The sequence below is a fragment of the Heptranchias perlo genome, chromosome 18 (assembly GCF_035084215.1).
Source record: "Heptranchias perlo isolate sHepPer1 chromosome 18, sHepPer1.hap1, whole genome shotgun sequence".
NCBI lineage: Eukaryota > Metazoa > Chordata > Chondrichthyes > Hexanchiformes > Hexanchidae > Heptranchias > Heptranchias perlo.
The window spans coordinates 30231547-30251290 of NC_090342.1; the positions used below are offsets into that span (position 1 = coordinate 30231547).

A 19744-nucleotide genomic window follows, 5' to 3' on the forward strand; every position below is an offset into this window, starting at 1 on the left:
TCTCTTTCACTGTCAGCCTCACTCAACCTGCCACTACCTGTGCTGCAGCCACAGGGCATGCATCACATGTGTGCAGTAGGCAGCGTAAGGCAAACGTGTCGTGAGCATGAAGGGGATGCACAAGGGTGTTTGAGGGTTTGTCATGGTTGTTACTTATATTTAATTTCTGAGCAACTCATATCACATATTATATTGGCACCACTACTGCCATGTCTTCGCGAATCTTGTCTGGTTTGTGCAATAATGCCCTTTCCTGAGGATCACTATGAAGGCCCACAATTGATGACACCCATTGTGCCACTGCAGAGTGGGTGTAGGTGTATTTGCAGGGCTCTTTTGTGCAGACGGCTGAGAAACGTCGGCGATGTCCCCGGTTGCACCCTGGAAGGATGCGGAGGAGAAGTTGTTGAGAGCAGTGATGACTTTGAGAGCGACAGGTAAGAAGATGGTGCTCGGGCCAGCCGGGAGCAGCTTGGCATGAAGGAGGCTGCAGATGTCCACGACTACATGTCGAGTGACTCTGAGCCTCCGTGTGCACAGCTACTCAGAGGTCCAGGAAGCTGAGCCTCGGTCTGTGGACCCTGTGGCGAGGGTAGTGCCCTCTGCGACGCATCTTTCTCTGCGGTAGCCCTCCCTCCTGCTGTACAGGTGGATGTGTCACAGCGCTCTGTTGTGGAGCTCCACGTGTCAGAGGTGGATGGCGAGGCTGGTGATGCTGTTCGCCCTCCGAGGAGGTCATGACTGCAGCTACGGCGGCCCCCATCCGGAAGATATACATCTGAGGGGGTCCGCAAGGTAGGTACATGTCTCTGGACCCCAGGGTAAGTGTGCAAGTTGGAGACTTTGATTGTCAGGAGGAGGGTGGTGGAGGCCAAACTTTGTCCCAAGTGACAGAGTGGCCTCCTGCAATGAGTGAGGGTCTCTTTCGCGCCCCCCCCCCACCTGTCAAATGGACCTTTGCAGCTGCAACAGGTCCATTTGAACTGGGAGTGTTTCCCCCAGTGTGGGAAACAGTCCCAGTTTGCTTTAAAATCCCACCCCTCCTCACATAATCCCTTAATCAGGTCAGTTAATGACCTGAACAAGCAAAGTAAATAACGTCAAGTGGCATCCCGCTGGCTTTAATTGCCTGCGGGATTCCCACCAGCAGGGGCTGCACGCGCACGCCGGCGCGTCAGTGGGGAACCCGGAAGTGCGCGGGTTCGAGGCGGGCTCCGGTCCCACTCCGGGATTTCCCGATTTTCGGGGCCCCCCCGCCAGGAATGCACCCGATAGCGGGTGCTAAAATGATGCCCTTAGTGTTTGTAAAAAAAAAACACATTCTCCTAACCTATTCTGTAATAAAAACATAATTACTGTAAATCAGCAGCCTTGACATTGTTTGCCATATGATACAAAATGACGAATCCTTTAACTCACCATGAGCAACACCACAGGGAGGATAATATAAGTTTAGTGTAAAACGAGCTGTATCAAATTGTTCGCCCATTATATGCTCTGCCTAATTTTCCCTTCTAATGACTTCAATGGAAAGAAAAATCACGTGTGGTGTATAATGGGGCAGCTAATTCGATATTGCTTGTTTAGCAGCATCACCCAAAGTTAAAATTACCCTTTACGAATGAAACATTTTACTTTGTCTTGTTAAACTTTTGCCATTTTTAACAATATTCATGGCTCTGGCTCATTCTTCCTACCAAAGTTATTAGCTTACAAATTTATGCCAAACAGTTTATAAACTTACCCAAACTATGAGGATCGGGCAGGAAAGTGGAGCTGAGGTTGAAGATCAGCCATGATCTGATTGAATGGCGGAGCAGGCTCGAGGAACCGTATGGCCTACTCCTGCTCCTATTTCTTATGTTCTTAAACTTCCTGCAGCTGATTGGATGACATTGATTGGGATTCATTCGTTTATTGATTTGTTAGACCAGAAGGCTAGCCAATCAAATAGTTGAACAAAAATTTCCAAATCTTTTTGTCACTTTCTTTCTCAGAAACTGAAATTTGTAATGTTTAAATAAGGGTATAAACATAAATAAAAACACTTTAAAAAAAAAAAAAAAAATTTCACCCTAACTTGATTAAAGTTACATAATTAATGTTTTTTTCTTGAAGGCCTCAGCTTCTCTCAAAAGCCTGAGGTTGAAGCCTAAACTTTGACCTGGAGCTATCACTCCTCTTCGCTTTCAGGGAAATGCCACAGTTTGAGCATGTGTAGGTTACAGTTTCCCATTAGTAGGATTGTCTCCCTGGAAATGAAAGGTCCTTGACAGACGAGCACAGCTGAGGCTACAAAATAAAGGAGCGCAACCACGCACTTTCCCAAAAGGGGGCAGAGACAATCAGATGGTGAATCATTCCAGACACTCTTGCCAGCATCTTTACGATAGATACAAAATAGGCACAAGACTGCGAGCAGATCACACATTTGCCCTCTATGCCAGGTAATGGTGTATGGAATCTGATGAACTAAAGAGGAGGAAGAAAAGGATGAACATCAAATTATTTAACAAAAATCTGAATGGAGTAAAATTTGCATCTGGATGAAGTGCAAACAGTGACTGCCATATTGGCTGAAATTTTTTATCTGCATTTCCTCTCCTGCTTTTAAAATTTCAGCAACAGCTTTTCACATCTGAAACCATTTTCAGTTGGTAAGAAGTGAATGAGCCAAGTGAGGCAGGCAAATGCCCTATCCTTTGAGGTGAAACATCCCACCCAGGCTGCTTGGAACTGATTGGATTTTACCATTGACGTTCTGCATTTGCAAAGCCATTGTTGCGTGGATGGAGATTTTCAGCAAACTTTACACATTCAGAATCCTATTTTTTTGATATATGGGAAATTGTATTTTGCATAAATTAGTCCTCAATGATCAATCTGCTATGAAGTGACTAACTTGGTTCATAATTTATACTTTTGAAAAATGTATAAAAGCTCATTTAAACGAATTGATGAGGCCTTTCTGAGACAAGCTGAATAATACCTTTCTCAGAGTTGAATGCAGCACAGACTCATTCCTTTTCTTCTCCTTCCCCTTCACTTTTTAGATTTTCATATTAATTGTTTCCTATCCAGATTCTCCACCTACATAAATGCACTGTGATTGTCTATGAGTAAAAGCTGTGTCCTTTGGGAAAACTGCTTTTCACATGCAGGCAGTACCTTTGGTGGGTTTTGTATAAGTCATAACCCTGAGGTGTGCAGTTCTTTTTGCATTTTAATTTTTTTCCCTTCTCTGCTCACAAAGCAGTGACTCGTGCTACCGTATAGTTCCAACGCCTCTGTAAACACTCTGCCTACTCGGCTAAGTGGACATTAGTCATACATGAGCCTGAACAGTGGCTATTTTGTCATGTGGGCCCCAATCCAATCCTCACCTGCTATTCATATATGTAGATATTTTATTATCGCTTATTGCTTAACAAACAGGAGCATGAATTCCTGGATGACATTTTCCCCCTCCCCTTTTCTAGCTCAAGAAAAAAGTGAAAAAAAATTGGAAAATGAAAATGCAAAAAGAAAGTTGCACACCTCAGGGACAGTTGAGGCAAATTGTAGTGTCTCCACTGCTGTCCTGGCCGAGATCAGTGAAGTCACTGTAGACCAGTGTTTGAATATGCGATCTTCCTGGTTTGTTTGGCTCAGTACTATACCATAAAGCATGTTCACTCACTAAGCACCCACCCCGCACTTGGTTTTGGTATTTTATTTTAAAATAAAATGACCATTTTCAAACATATTTTCAAAAAAGTCAAATTACTGGAGTTTTATAACATTGGTGTTGGTTCAAAACAAACTCATACCATCTGATGTTTAATGGAGACTTGGTAAAGTCCAAGTTAATTGAAGTGTATGTGTTTTTTCATGGTCAATTATAAGTTTGTCATAGAATGTTACAACACAGAAACAGGCCATTTGGCCATCAAGTCTGATAGTTATTTTCCACATGAGCGACCTAGTCTATTCTCACTCTCCTGCCCACTGTCCACAACCATTAATTTGCCTCTTTTTCAAGCAACTATCAAATTCCCTTTTAAAATGTCAATGTTTTAGTTCCCTGTAGTGCACGTGCAATACAGATGCACTGCAACAGTCTGCAGCTTATTCAATGTTAAACATTCAGTCAGGGGACAGACCAATGAAGCAGCAGGTTTCCTAGTAGTAACAATAGTAGCAACCAAGATGCTTCCTGGTGCTGAACCGATAAATGGAAAGTTTGCCATCTGTAATTTCAGCCCTTCACCTTATTGTTACTCAAATTTCTAAGTATTCCGTATAAATAGATGCATCACAAAATGCAAATGAAAAGCATTATTGATCTGCAATGAAACCAGTGAAGGTTATATTTAGAATCAGTTTTTATTGAGGTAAGTGAAAAAGAAAGAAGTATTCCTTTCTGTTCCTGCTGTCCCCCAGCTGTCGCCACCACACACCATGATGGTCGAGTAGCAAACCTATTTCTATTTGTCTGCCAGTGTGGCTTCATAACTGGTTGAAAAGAGGTCTCGAAAGTAGGCTGAAGGTGACGCCCAGTACTGTGTATGCGTGTTATTTTTTTTTAAAATGCCTTTATACTTGAGTTTAACTGTGATATTGTGAAACACAATTTTTTTTAATGTCTTTTATATTACAAACCTTATTTTGGACATTAGAAATTTCAGTTAGAGAATTTTTTTTGCAAAGCGTTTTGAGTGATTCAGTTGGTTCAGCTTCTACTTTTATTTGTCGATTTTTCTGTCAGAACAAAATGGCAGCTGAAGTATGATGGGAAGTAAGTGAGATGCTTGTAGAAAATGTGTATTAAACGCAAGACTATTTAATATAGTATATAGATGCACTATTTTATAAGTACAGGGCATTATACTATGTATCAGACAAGGCATTATTCTGCCACTAAAGTGTAGGTGCATCTCTCATTAAGACTGCAAGTTTCAGTCCATATTCCATCATGGCAAGTTGTGAAACTAAATTCAATAAATTTTGTAATTTGTGGATTAGCACCAGAAAAAAATGATGAAAAGGGCTGAATTGCTGTAAAAAGACATTAATGATATCTTTTATTGATAATCCTTTCAGGGAAGTAATGAACCTGCCACCCATGCCTGGTATGGCCTACATGTGATCCGAGCCCCATACTACATGGTTGGCTGTTAAAGCCCTCTGATATGTTGTAAAAAGCTAATCAGTTGTAAAAACAGTTTCTCACCGCCACCTCCTCAGGGTCTTTAGGGATGGGTAATAAATGTAGTCTCGCCTGTCTTGTCCACATCCCAAGAACAAGTAAGGTACAGTCATTCGAGCTGATGATCTAGTACATAATCAGTAAATCTAATCTGATTCTGATTCAAATGAGTGGGATGATGTGTATGTCTGACTTTGAATTTCTCACAGGAGAGCACAACTGGGACCATGGAACACGGGTAGAGAGATTAGTCCCATCACGCAGTGGGAAAGCTTTAACTGCAAGCTCGCATATAGAACCGGAACACTAAATACTATAATCTTGTAAAATTTGCAATCCTCAACTGTGACACTCTCGCATCTGAAGTTTATTGGCATAAAGTTTAGATCATTGCAGAAAGTGTTTGGGTTATACAGACAAAGAAATAGTGATAGAGGTGTGTGGCACGTGGAAGTTATGGTTAATGTGGGACATCATAATATTGGAAGAAGAGATAAGTAATCTTATAAAAGGATGAATTTCTAGGCATTTTTGCAGAAGCTATACATGCCTTCATAAATTGGTTGAGAAAGCCAGTCCTTTTGTGGTCTTGCTAGAACAGGGAAATCGTCGTCAATCTTTAGAAATATGAATTTTTTTTATTCGTTCATGGGACGTGGGCATCGCTGGCAAGGCCAGCATTTATTGCCCATCTCTAATTGCCCTTGAGAAGGTGGTGATGAGCCGCCGCCTTGAACTGCTGCAGTCCGTGTGGTGAAGGTTCTCCCACAGTGCTGTTAGGAAGGGAGTTCCAGGATTTTGACCCAGCGACGATGAAGGAACGGCGATATATTTCCAAGTCGGGATGGTGTGAGACTTGGAGGGGAACGTGCAGGTGGTGTTGTTCCCATGTGCCTGCTGCTCTTGTCCTTCTAGGTGGTAGAGGTCGCGGGTTTGGGAGGTGCTGTCGAAGAAGCCTTGGCGAGTTGCTGCAGTGCATCCTGTGGATGGTACACACTGCAGCCACTGTGCGCTGGTGGTGAAGGGAATGAATGTTTAGGGTGGTGGATGGGGTGCCAATCAAGCGGGCTGCTTTGTCCTGGATGGTGCCGAGCTTCTTGAGTGTTGTTGGAGTTGCACTCATCCAGGCAAGTGGAGAGTATTCCATCACATTCCTGACTTGTGCCTTGTAGATGATGGAAAGGCTTTGGGGAGTCAGGAGGTGAGTCACTCGCCGCAGAATACCCAGCCTCTGATCTGCTCTTGCAGCCACAGTATTTATATGGCTGGTCCAGTTAAGTTTCTGGTCAATGGCGACCCCCAGGATGTTGATGGTGGGGGATTCGGTGATGGTAATGCCATTGAATGTCAAGGGGAGGTGGTTAGACTCTCTCTTGTTTGAGATGGTCATTGCCTGGCACTTGTCTGGCGCGAATGTTACTTGCCACTTGTGAGCCCAAGCCTGGATGTTGTCCAGGTCTTGCTGCATGCGGGCTCGGACTGCTTCATTATTTGAGGGGTTGCGAATGGAACTGAGCACTGTGCAATCATCAGCGAACATCCCCATTTTTGACCTTATGATGGAGGGAAGGTCATCGATAAAGCAACTGAAGATGGTTGGGCCTAGGACACAATGGACTTCAGTACTGATAAATTATGTATTTAATCTTGTGGAATACTACATGTTTGGGACATTAAATTAGTTTTTTTTAGAAGATAACTAAATTACATTGTCCTGAGGATCTTGTCGGTACGGTGAGAAAAACAATGTACTTTCAATTTTTGGTACCTAGATTCATCCCAGATAGAATGGTGGCTGTAATGTTCAAAACCTCAGACCAATCACCACATACAAATCTGGAGCATTAACTGCCCAAAAACCAATAATAACCACCATTTAGAGCCATATAAATGCCAAGCTGTTCAGTCAGTTGATGGATGGAAAATGAAATTCCCCAACTCCTGTGGAACTTTGGTCACCATGGTATCTTTTACCTTACTCAACTCTATCATCTCAGTAAGATTAATGAATACGATCTTTTACTGGGGCTAATGCAGTTAGTTGTAGCTGGGGTTTTTAAAAGATTTCATGAATTAATGCAAGTTAGTTTGTGAACATTTGCTGACATGCAGTTCATTTTACCAACAGATCACGGCACATTGTTGCTGATGGTATTTGAGTTCCTCTCTAGCGGTCCAGTGCCCCACTTGACTCCTTCTTCTTGGATTTTCAACCTTGAGAAATGTGTAATTTTGAACCAAGTTTAGTTTCATAGAATTCACCGCACAGAAACAGGCCATTCGGCCTAACTGATCTATGCTGGTATTTATGCTCCACACGAGCCATTTGTAAATGTTCTATAACATGCCTTCCAGTAACTAGTTGGGAGTGGGATTGTTGGAGGCCTGGGATGCATAGTCTATCCCATCTGCCCTTAAGAGTACAGCCTGAGGGGATAAGGGAAAAAACTGAAGGAAAGAGAAGTTTCTAAAAATATATGGTGGAAGGTTTTAATAGTCTTAGTGTTAAATATTTGCTCTGGAAATATTCTGAAATCGTTGAGAGGACCAGGTAAAATATTTTTTTTTTGTGTCTTGATTCTGTGGATTGTAACCACCATTATTAGCATTCTGTAAGCATTTTAGGATGCTATGAGTTTGCAATCTACTGTTACGTGTAATTACCATACTGGCACCAGTTCTGATTTTCAGTTAATTATTAATCTTGGCCATCTGTCTGTTAGTATTTAATGCAGTTTGTCACATATGTTAAATGTTTATATAAATGATTTTGCTCAATTGCATGGCTGAACTAATCAATGCAACAGATGTTATATATTTTCTTCTGGCATCTTTTTCTGCCAATTTATCTCCCTACCCTTCCTGCCTTCTCCTTTCACCATGCTAAGTGGGACAGACTAAGAACAGAACCAGCAGCCTAAAACTGGGCATCCATGAGGTGCTAAGGACTATCAGCAGCAGCAGAATTGTATACTACCACAATCTGTAACACATGGCCTGGCACCTCCCTCACTCCTTGATCACCATCGAGCTAGGAAACCGACCTTGAGTCAGTATAGCATGTAGAAGGGTGTGCCAAGAGAAGCACCAGGCACAACCTAGAATGAGGTATGAACCAAGTGAAGCTACTACATCAAGCTACCTGCATGCTAAATAACAAAAACAGCAGGCTGTAGACAGACCTATGCCGTCCCACAGCCAATGGATCAGATCAAAGCTCTATAGCCCTACCTCAACACGGCAGAGGTTATAGGAACATAGGAATTACCAGACGACAAAAGACCAAGGTCCATCTAGTTCGCCTTCTACTACCCAATTAGTTGTACAATACAATGATAATGTAGTTGTTGACTAATCATAGCAATGAATCTCTATCAAATAGTCCACAACAGACCCAGAAATGACGCAAAGAAAACCCCAGGGGTGGAGAGCTTTGGGAACTATAGGTCCAAAGTTACCTGTTCCTCCCAACCGTGCTACACTTACCGTGTGTCACATCTCAAGTTACTCATATACAGTATTCCAAAATGTTATTTTCCCTCATTTGCATCTGTTTAGCATGCACTTATCCATATGTGGGAAGGCATAGTTTTGCCAGAGCAGACCAGTTACTGGAAAACAATGGAGTACATTCCTGAGTTACTTGTGCCTCTGCCTGATGCAGATCAGCTGAAAATCTGCATGGGGTAGGGTGGGAGAGGGAGGCAGACTGCCTAGCCAGTAACTTTAGCTACTAACTTTGAAGGCCACTGCTCAAGTTTTCTGTGGGGAAATGGGTCAGTTTAGGTCCCAAGGTCAATTATATACTTTTGTTGAAAATATCTCTCAACTGGCAGCTGCTTGGCTTTTCTCCTTGGGAGAAGACAGGCTGTCTGAAGGCAAAACAAGTCACCAGATAATAACTGGTTTTCTTTCTTTGTATTTTATAAAGATTGTTCAGTTGTGTTTTATTTGAAGTGTAATCACAGCTCTAAAAACTTTTTATATAAATCAATTTTTTTAAACCAGAACATCTCGGAGGTAAAGACCAGGCTGCCTTTTGCTTTTATAAAAAGACTTTCATGATTCTTGCCCAGGAATGAATGTTATCTTGGGATTTGTGATTACCAGTGAGAATTTTGTTAACGTATATGGTTATGATTTTCTTTTTTCAATGACTACAGCTTTTAAAAATGGAGTGACAAAATCAACACATCGAAGCAGTGCTGTCAAAGAATGTTAGGCTGAAAAGACTGCTTGGCACAATGTTTTAAAACATTATCCTTTTTTCACCTCTGAAACCTGGGTTTGAATCCATTCCAGACAAATGGAATGAAAATCTCCTCTCTCTGATGGCTTTTCAAAATGATCAGAGTTTGTGCAGTCTTGACCTTGTTACTAATGGCTCCCACTCACATTTACCATAGATTTGGTATTCTTACTTAAGGAGCCCATTGGCACAGAGATTGTGGAGGAAATCCGATTCTGTGTATAGCCTAAGCATTTGTGCACTGGGTTCACCAGGTTTGGTGCTCCTGGCCCACGTCTGGTCCTGAAAAACGAGGTGGAAACATAAATTCAATCTTTTTAGCTTAATGGGTTCAGCAGAAATTTTCAAGAGCAGATTTGCTCTATTTATATCAAGTCAATAATGATGGATTCAATCTAGTTGATAAAATTAAAGTTGATTTTCTAGCCCAATTAATTCTTTTGTCAACCGATTTTATGTAATTTAAAGGTTTGCTGACAAACCTCCAATACAGACTTATTCTACAGTTGCCCAACATTTAGTATATACATAAAGCCAGGCAACAAAATGGTGCTGCTACAAACTGAGTCTTTATTAGTTTACCAACAATGTACCATGATCTGTGGATATGTAAATGAAGTGACACTTTTTACTTTGTTTGTAGGAGTTTTTAGATAACTTTCCCATTTCTAGTTTTTAATCTTCCTCCACTTTGTCCTTCTGCCCTGAAGTCTGCATCAGGAGTTTGAGTACACAGCCTGCTTTCAAGCCTCTGTTGATGCCCTTGGCAGCTAGCCGTCAGGAGGTATCACAGGCCTCCTAAAAATGCTGCCGCCACCCCCCTTTAATATTCCCTCTCCCCTCCCTGAAAATGCTGCAGCATCCGCTTGGCACCACAATCCATAAGATTGAGCAATAATGTGCTAATAGTGCCCCCTGCCACCATGCAGAAATTTTAATGACTAGTTTATTTATTAGCTTTCCGCATTAAACAGCACTCTCTATCATCGTGTAATTAAAAGAATTAGGTTATTGACTAATTTTTTCCAAGGTAAAATTTGAGCCACACTCTACACTTCTAATTGTAAACTTCCTGTTTACAATTAGAAGTGTAGAGAATCCTGCTTGGACAATGAAAAATATTGGTGCATAGTAATTTTTTTTAAATGTTGGTTTCCTTTTATTGTTAGGATTTATATCATCAGTGTTTGGCCACCAGACAGTCACTAATAGTGATAAGTAATTGTAAATACATTATTTTTTAATTCCTAAATGGAAATTCTGTAAATATGAGCAGAGTGTTTGGTAATAGGTATATGAAGCTGTGGCTTTGGTAAAATTCTGGTTACAGCCTATGTTTATTTGAAAGCAGATTGCATTCTACAGGTGAGTTCAATGATGGAGTCTACCTCTCTAGTCTGACAATAAAAGATACCCAAGAGAGTGTTCTGCCTTTGAAGCTTGAAATTTGAGTATATTTTATAGGTAATGTAGGATAACAACATTGCCTTATTGTGCGCTTGATGTCATCACTGGATTCAAAATAGGAAAATATTTGATTAATCTTTCATTTTAATTGTCACAAATGCACTTTAAAAAGACGTGTTATTTTAGACATAAACTAATGGATCTCCTGTAGTATGGCCCAACAGATTAAGAAAAGAAAATAAGTGGAGTACACAACTGAATGCACATGTCTTTGACTCAGTGAGTTAAATAAATGAATAAATCTGTGGCCCTTATGGTCTACAGTATCCATCAGCTACTGCTGTGCCTGATTACCCAATAATTAGAAATAGAATAGATGAACTTTAGAAATACATACATAGAATGTAGAATATATCATATCCATAAAATATTAGAGCTAAATGTAATATATTCAAATGAGTAAAATAGAATTAAACATATGCAATGTATAAATCTAAATATGTCAATTAATGAAATTGTATGAAATGACATAAAATTACAATATATAATTGTATTTAAATATATCTATTATATAAAGATATCAAATTTATTGCCCCGCCAAGTTATTCCAGTGCAGCTATGACACTTGCATCTACATGACAATCTGGAGATAAGGTATGTCCTATCCACAAAAACACAACAAATCTAACCAGGCCAATTATCACCCTATCAGCCTCCCCTCAATCATCAGCAAAGTGATGGGAAGAAGTAATCAATAGTGCCATCGAGTGACACCTACTCACCAGAACCACTCGGCTCCTGACCTTGTCAGAGCCTCGATCCACACATGGAAACAAGAGCTGAATGCCAGAGGAGAGGCAGCTGCTCTCCATATCAAGGTAGCAATTGACCAATTATGATACCAATGAGCTCTATCCAAACTGAAGTCCATGAAGGAAGCTTTTTAATGACTGGAGTCATAGCCGATACACAGGAAGATGATCGCTGTTGCCTGAGGCCAATTGTCGCAGCCCTAGGAATTCATAACTGGAGTTCCTCAGGAAGCAACCTTGGCCCAACCATCTTCAGCATCTTAATTCATGACCTTTCATCAGTCATAAGGTTGGAGTGAAGCTGTTCACTGATTCTACTGTGCTCAGCTTCCTTCGCAATTCCTCTGATAAAGGAGCAGCCCATGTCAGCCTACAGCAGGACCTGAACGAGTGGTGGGTTGCATTCATGTATATAAGTACCAAGCAACTATTTCCAACAAGAAAAAGCACAACCAACTCCCCTTGACCTTCGATGACACCACCATTGCCATGTCAATATCCTGGAGGTCATCAATGAACAGAAACCTAACTGGACCAGCATGCTAGTTGCAGAAGCTGGGTACTCTGCAACAAGTGACTCACCACCTGCCTTCCTCCCCAGTACCTCTCCACCACCTACAGGGCTCAAGTCAGGAGTATGAAGCAGTCCGAGCCCACATGCAGCAAGACCTGGACAACATCCAGGCTTGGGCTCATAAGTGGCAAGTAACATTCACGCCAGACAAGTGCCAGGCAATGACCATCTCCCAACAAGAGAGAGTCTAACCACCTCCCCTTGACATTCAACGGCATTATCATCGCCGAATCCCCCACCATCAACATCCTGGGGGTCATTGACCAGAAACTTAACTGGACCAGCCATATAAATACTGTGGCTACAAGAGCAGGTCAGAGGCTGGGTATTCTGCGGCGAGTGACTCACCTCCTGACTCTCCAAAGCCTTTCCACCATCTACAAGGCACAAGTCAGGAGTGTGATGGAATACTCTCCACTTGCTTGGATGAGTGCAGCTTCAACAACACTCAAGAAGCTCGACAATATCCAGGACAAAGCAGCCCGCTTGATTGGCACCCCATCCACCACCTTAAACATTCATTCCCTTCACCACCAGCGCATGGTGGCTGCAGTGTGTACCATCCACAGGATGCACTGCAGCAACTCGCCATGGCTACTTCGACAGCACCTTCCAAACCCGCGACCTCTACCACCTAGAAGGACGAGAGCAGCAGGTACATGGGAACACCACCACCTGCACGTTCCCCTCCAAGTCACACACCATCCCGACTTGGAAATATATCGCCGTTCCTTCATCGTTGCTGGGTCAAAATCCTGGAACTCCCTTCCTAACAGCACTGTGGGAGAACCTTTACCACACGGACTGCAGCGGTTCAAGAAGGCGGCTCACCACCACCTTCTCAAGGGCAATTAGGGATGGGCAATAAATGCCGGCCTAGCCAGCGACGCCCACATCCCATGAACAAATTTTAAAAAATGATGGAATAGTCAGTGCTCGCTTGGATGAGTGCAGTTGTACCGACACTCGAGAAGCTCGACACCATGCAGGACAAAGTAGTCTGGTGCGCCTGCCCCCTAGATTCAGTATTTATGAAGGGCCTTCACATATTAAGGGCACTGTATGAATGTAAGTAACTTTTGTAACGTAAAGAGGATTTGTTGTACAGAGGGTAATATAGTGAGGAAGCTGAATTAATGGACAACTGACTTCCTGCTTACTGCTGTTAAGACTTTTTTGTTCCTATTTTGGGAGAGTAACCTCAGTGCACTACTGCTATAACGGGAAGCCTTAATCCAATAGCAGACTCATGGACTCGTATTTTTGTGGGTCTGAAAAGTTGGCCCATTTTCACTAATGAGTGCAGCCAACAAAGGGAGAACCACATATTTACTGTGCTCTTAATGTAAAATGTTTTAAATTATTATTAATAGATAACCAATAAACAGATCCAAGATGCAATAGCTCCTGACTAAAGTAGCTTGATTTGCATTACAATAACCACTTCTTCAGACTGTTGGTGCATGCTGCTTTCTTGTTACTTTTGTTAAATGCAAATGAACATCTGTTCTTGAGGCCCTTATGAAGGGCTTCAGAAAGTTGTGTAATACTGCAGAGCAGGAAAGTAAAGATATTTATAGGTAAGTTAAATTTCAAATGTTTATATAAAAAAAATTAAGGGAACCACATTTTGGAATGTATGAATTGTGGGCAAAATGAGATGGAATTTAAACTTGTTAGTGATACAAAACTAAACATCTGCACAAAATGCAGCTAATAATTGAAATGCCACATGAGCAATTTACTTTATCCCATTGCAATGAAGGATGAATGATTAGAGGGTGTGTGTGTTGATACCAGAATAACACCAGTGAAAACAATGGTGTTGCTGATTTTTCAACCAGTTCGAGAGGTGACCTCCACAATGGGTAAACTTCTTGTCTTGTTTGGGAATTGACTTGAAAGTAGTTTCCAAATCACAAGTTGATCTGAACTGGGCTGTTACTGGCTTGTGATGGACCGAGCCTTTGCAATTTGGAATATCTTATTTAACATGTAGTACACAATCTGGACATGGCTCAAATTTGCAGGACCACATCTGATGTCACATTTACCCACTGAACTGAACTCCAATTTATAGATTTTAATGTTTTCATTGATATGGCATGACTACTATAATTTGGACGGCTGCAGTCTCGCATCTTTTTACACATTTGTCAATTTATTTATGCTGTATATTTGGCGTGTTTAGTTCTTGAGGCTTTGCCTGCAGTACACATTACAAATTGTCATTTTATAGGTAGCCTGATCGTAAATGCAGAAAGGACACACGCAACCCCGTTATACTTGCATTTTTATTGCTGCACCTCAAATCCAGATCCAGATCCCTAGCTTGTGTGAATTTGTGATTTTTCAAGAAGGCCATTAGGGGACAGGAGCTATATTAATTGGCAGAAAATCATGAGGAATGTGTTCTCTATTTGTGAGCTACCACAAAAAATCCGATTACAACCTCTTAAATGTTAAAAAGTTTGAGCAATAATAAATACTGTACCACGAAAATAATGTCCCTTTTTGCAAAGGGAGGAAGGTTGTTTAAAGGAGATCTTCTGAATTACTGATCTCTTCAACAGTGTATAAAGCAAAATTGAAGTTCAGAATTCAATGGGCAAAAATGTGTTGTATAATATATCTCTGCCCACCTTCAGGGCAGTGATGGAGACAGTTTAAAGCTTGATGCTCCACAATAAAGGGAGCTGTGTTTTTTCATGTATCTGATGCATTTGGTTTTCTCTGTTCACTACAGAAAGTGTGCAACTTCAACAAGAGAATGTATTATTGTTAAGTAGGAAATTTGTTATCTGCAATTAACTCCAAATTTCTAAGTAGATGCCAACAGAACAGGAATAAACATTTCAATAGTGTTAATAGAGTGTGCCGTTTGAAGTTCTGACAGCTCCTTTTAATTTTAATTAATATGTGGAGTTCGTAATTCAAGTTGTAGCTCTCACAAGGCTTCTCGTGTATCAGTGGACTGTATTGTTCAATAACTCAAGGCAATGTGTTAAGTATCTTTTATTCATAACTGCACTACACAACTCTTGACTACTTGCGTTGCTTAGAGGGTGGAATAGTTGGGAGGGTTTTGAGTGTCGCAGGATGAAGGCATTATGATAGGTGCCTGTGAAACGGGCACAGACTTGCATGAACCTTCTGCGGTAATCACAGACCAACTGGGCATTAATTGAGTGATAGCCCTTCACGTTGATGAAAGCTGCTGGCTGGTCCTTTGGTGCCTTAATGGCTACAAGAGTGCACACTATAACACCCTGGACATGAGGGAAACCAGCCTTTGCTGCAAATGCCAGAGTGCTCTCATTTTGAGTGTTAAAGTCCCTGAGAAAGGTTGTGTATTGGTTGGGCCTGGCAAATAGGGCATCAGTGACCTGCTGAATGGAGCTGTGCACTGCAGATGGAGAGATGTGGGTGATGTCTCCTGTAACAGCTGGGGCAAAAATGTTAAGGGCAGAGGTGACTTTGATTGCCACTGGCACAACATGGCCCCCTGGTCTAGCAGTTAGCAAGTCCTGTTGCAGAAGGCTGCATAGATCAGCGACAGCCTGTCTGGTGAAGTGCAGCATCCTGCTCTGCTCTTGAGATATCCAGAAAAGTAATGGCCTTTAGACCCTGTGAGCTGGGTAAGGCCTTCCCCCACCTGCTGTCTTCTAACAGGCCCGTGTGCTGCTGTTCCTGGATGTTGAGATGGCTGCTGCTGCTCCTTTTCGTCCAACAGTTCCTCCATCCAAAGCAATGAAGCAAAAATGACAGCCATGATAAGCAGTGAGAACTTAATCAGATTGAATAAGGCAAAAAAAGACATAAAAAGCAATCTCCAAGCTCAAAACTCCCATGGAAATCTCCTAAGTACAACAACACACAGATCCACATGATCTGCTTACCTATAACTGAGTGGCCCTTTAAATAGTGCTTCCAGTCAGTCAGTGAATGCCTGAAGGCAAATCCCACGAGGTTTTATTAAGTGGATTGGGCGGGGCTTCTGATCATGTCTAGTTAAAATGACATTGGGGTCCAATTATGTCATAGGACTTCAATTTGCATGCATTCATGACACACCCATCTGCTTCTGCCAGATGCCTCAGCCACCTAAATGAAGTGACCAGTTAAAATGGCAGCCAGCAATATTACTGCGGGAATGGGGCAGTAAGTCAAATCGTTCAATTTTAATGGCTTCTGCACCCCATTCCTGCCAGGCGAGGTGGGTTAAAATCGACCCTAACTTTTACGCAATATGTGATTTTCCCTTCAAGAAATGACTGAAAAAATGCAGAAATGGCATATAGCACATGTACTAGAACTGACTGACAGTAAGTCTTCACTATAGATAACAGTGATACATGATTGTCATTTTAAAAATTAGGAAAGTGTGATTATGTAGTTCTTTGTATTTCCAGTACATTGTGCCTTAGAGTGGTTTATGCCCAGGCAGTGAGTCATAGCAGTTCTGACGTGTAGTGGTAGCCAGGAGCTGGAGCTTCTGTGGAGGGAGGCAAGAGCAAACAAAATAAATGAAGGACTAATAACCCTGAGTCTGAGCCTAGAAGATAGCAGAGACTCTCCTATAATGGTGATCTTTAATGCAGAGCAAAAAACCAACACATTTATTTTCCTTTGTTTAAAAAAAATCTAACTGCTCATCAACTACATAAATATTTAATTTGACTTGAATTTCATTTGAAATTTATGTAGCTAATTTTCTCCCATACACCTCCTGGTTACTATGATTGGGAGAGGCTTGGGAGAAAATCTCCAACCCATCATGTAGAATAGATAGAGTGCACTGCACAAGCATTTGGGTGGGGGGAGGGCAGAGAAGAGTTTTTTTATAAAATTAACCAAGGACTCTGGTCCCTATATGGGACTGGTTACTGTTTGTTAGGGTGGGCTCTGTGAATCGCCAACAAGAATAAAGCAGAATCTATTACTCATTATGTTTAATACAGGTAACACAGCAAACTGGGATGGGAGAGAAAATACCATCTCTTTGTCCATGTGAGTTTTGCACATGGTTTTGGAGAGAGATGAGAATTTCCTTTTCCCTTTCACAACTGCTAAGGTTTTCACTTGTTCTCTGATCATTTGTCTGTTTTTGATGTGTTCTTTAGGTGGGTTTGCCACATTTTCATCTAGCTTCTCTGGCCTGTGTGAAGGAAAATCCGCTCTAGTGCCTACAAGCATTTCCCAGCCATGCTTACCTGTAACCAACACTGGCCCAACTCGCATTCTTCCTCATCTATACCTTGGCTGCCAACGAGACGTGTTAAACAGGGTAAGGAATGTAGCTACCAGTATGCATAAACCTTTGTCTTTGCACAGCAAACCCAGCCCACCACTGCAGTTAATTGACTTAGCTTTTTTTCTATTAATGGTACAAGAAGTGATGCAATTCAATATCTGAAAAAGTTCCACCTTTCAGATGTGGCATTTAATTAGCTTTTAAATGTCATCTTACATTTAATTATCTTACTCTTTCTCTTTAGCTCTGTCCATACCTGTATCATTCCCTGGTCCAGAGGGAAGGCAGGCAACGTGCTCCTAGGCTGATGCTAATGCTGTCCTTCAGCTTGCCATTACGAGTGGGCCTGCCTGTGATTCTTTTTTTGTTTTAGATATTTGTGGTGTTAATTATATCATTTCAAAATATACTAGAAATATATGGTGTTTCTGGAACCAACTTTGTATATCACAATTATAGTAGGATTATGCCAAAATAAAACTCTCAAGTTTGAGACAATACTTCCATTTGAACTGCACTGATTAACATTCCACAGTATTTACATTTTTTTTACTTCAAATATAGGAGCTAATGCAGCAGATTGATATTGGCTATGTACTCAATGCAAGTAACACCTGCCCAAAACCTGACTTTATCCCAGAGAGCCACTTCCTACGAGTTCCAGTCAATGACAGCTTTTGTGAGAAGATCTTGCCTTGGCTTGACAAGTCAGTAGAATTTATAGGTCAGTAGGGTCTTTCGTGTTGATTCTTAATTGATTTTTAAAAAAGTTTCTATTAAGAGATCATTTTGCTATTACTTTCTTAATGCAACTATTTGAGATTTTCTGACTGTAATTGTCATTCTTTAGCCAGCCAGGAGGTGGTTGTGTTAGAGAAGCCTGGGGCGACTGGTCCTGTTAGCTCCTCTCCCCTCCCCCATAGGGGAATGGTGTGTCTTCCATCTGACACAGCTCCATAGCACTGAGATCAGGAACTCAGTGTGAGTAATCACAGGTGTAAATCCACATTATGCTTTCAACATGGAGTCTGTAAAATCTCTACAGTGATATTTTGATTTTTGAACAAATACATATCCAGGCTGATGTACAGCATAAAACAGAATTTTTCTTAAAATTGGCTGCACAACGTTGGTTTATGGTACATTTCTGGAATTTTTGTATTATGTTTATAGAATATGATTGATCCAAATAATTTTTACCACTTTCAAATAGAGGAAACAAATGCGCCTGCCTGTTGATAAATGTTTAACCACCTATCTCTTTTATGGAGAGATAAGTTTAATTTTCTTTTGTATTTTAGTACTTAATTATCATCACCTAAGTTGTTTATTCCAAATAATCTAAAAATCCAACTATATAAATTTTCCAAACACTGTCAGCAGTTTAACTGAATCCTTGTGGCTTATTCAGTGTCTGCTTGACATGACCAGTCAATTTATTTTTTCAAACCTAAATTTCAGCTCCCCTCAGTGGAGAATAGGCCAACCCACAGATATCTGGATTGATGCCATCAAATCCATTCTCTGGTCAACCTGCCAGTGGTCACGTTTTGAGCGTGCTGACGAGTTTTCTTTCCGTCCCTTGGATAGCACACAGGAGATTGGCAAAGATGGCTCATGGGAAGGTCAAATGCATGTGTCAGTTCACGATGAAAGTTTAAGGCGGCACATAGGTGCAAAGTGAATAAAATCTAACATTTATAAGAGAATAGTGAAATCAATCTTCTGGTTAAGAATCCAGTGTTGTAATGTTGTAGTTAGTAAGTTGCACCTAATTTCAGTTAAAATAACACAGCTAATATTCCTTCATCATTTTATTTCTAGAGAAAGCAAAGGCATCAAATGGCTGTGTGTTGGTGCACTGCTTGGCTGGAATTTCCCGTTCTGCCACCATTGCCATAGCATATATAATGAAGAGAATGGATATGTCACTAGATGAAGCTTATAGGTAAGAAGTATTATGTTATGAGTGAAGTGTTTGTGCAGAGGTTTTGTTACTGACTCGTAAGGTGAGTTAAAACAGCAGCACGTTACATCGAGTCTACAGCACAGAAACAGGCCATTCGGCAAAACTGGGTCTATGCTGGCATTTATGCTCTACACGAGCCCCCTCTCTCCCTACTTCATCTTATCCCATCACCAGATCCTGCCATTCCTTTCTCCCTCATGTGCTTATCTAGCTTCTCCTTAAATGCATCAATGCAATTTGCCTCATCTACTCCTTGTGGTAGCACGTTCCACGTTCTTGCCACTCTTTGGG

The 19744-nt window shown here is 41.3% G+C and overlaps 1 protein-coding gene across 4 annotated transcripts in view; it reads left to right on the plus strand.

The window, feature by feature from the left end:
* Positions 1–19744, plus strand: part of dusp16 (dual specificity phosphatase 16) — an 80619-nt gene that overhangs the window by 53878 nt on the left and 6997 nt on the right. For all 4 annotated transcript variants that reach the window (XM_067999607.1, XM_067999606.1, XM_067999608.1 and 1 more), the window contains 3 exons: positions 17354–17517; positions 18049–18208; positions 19309–19432. In XM_067999607.1, the coding sequence (XP_067855708.1) occupies positions 17354–17517; positions 18049–18208; positions 19309–19432 (448 nt within the window). The remainder of the gene's footprint in view (positions 1–17353; positions 17518–18048; positions 18209–19308; positions 19433–19744) is intronic.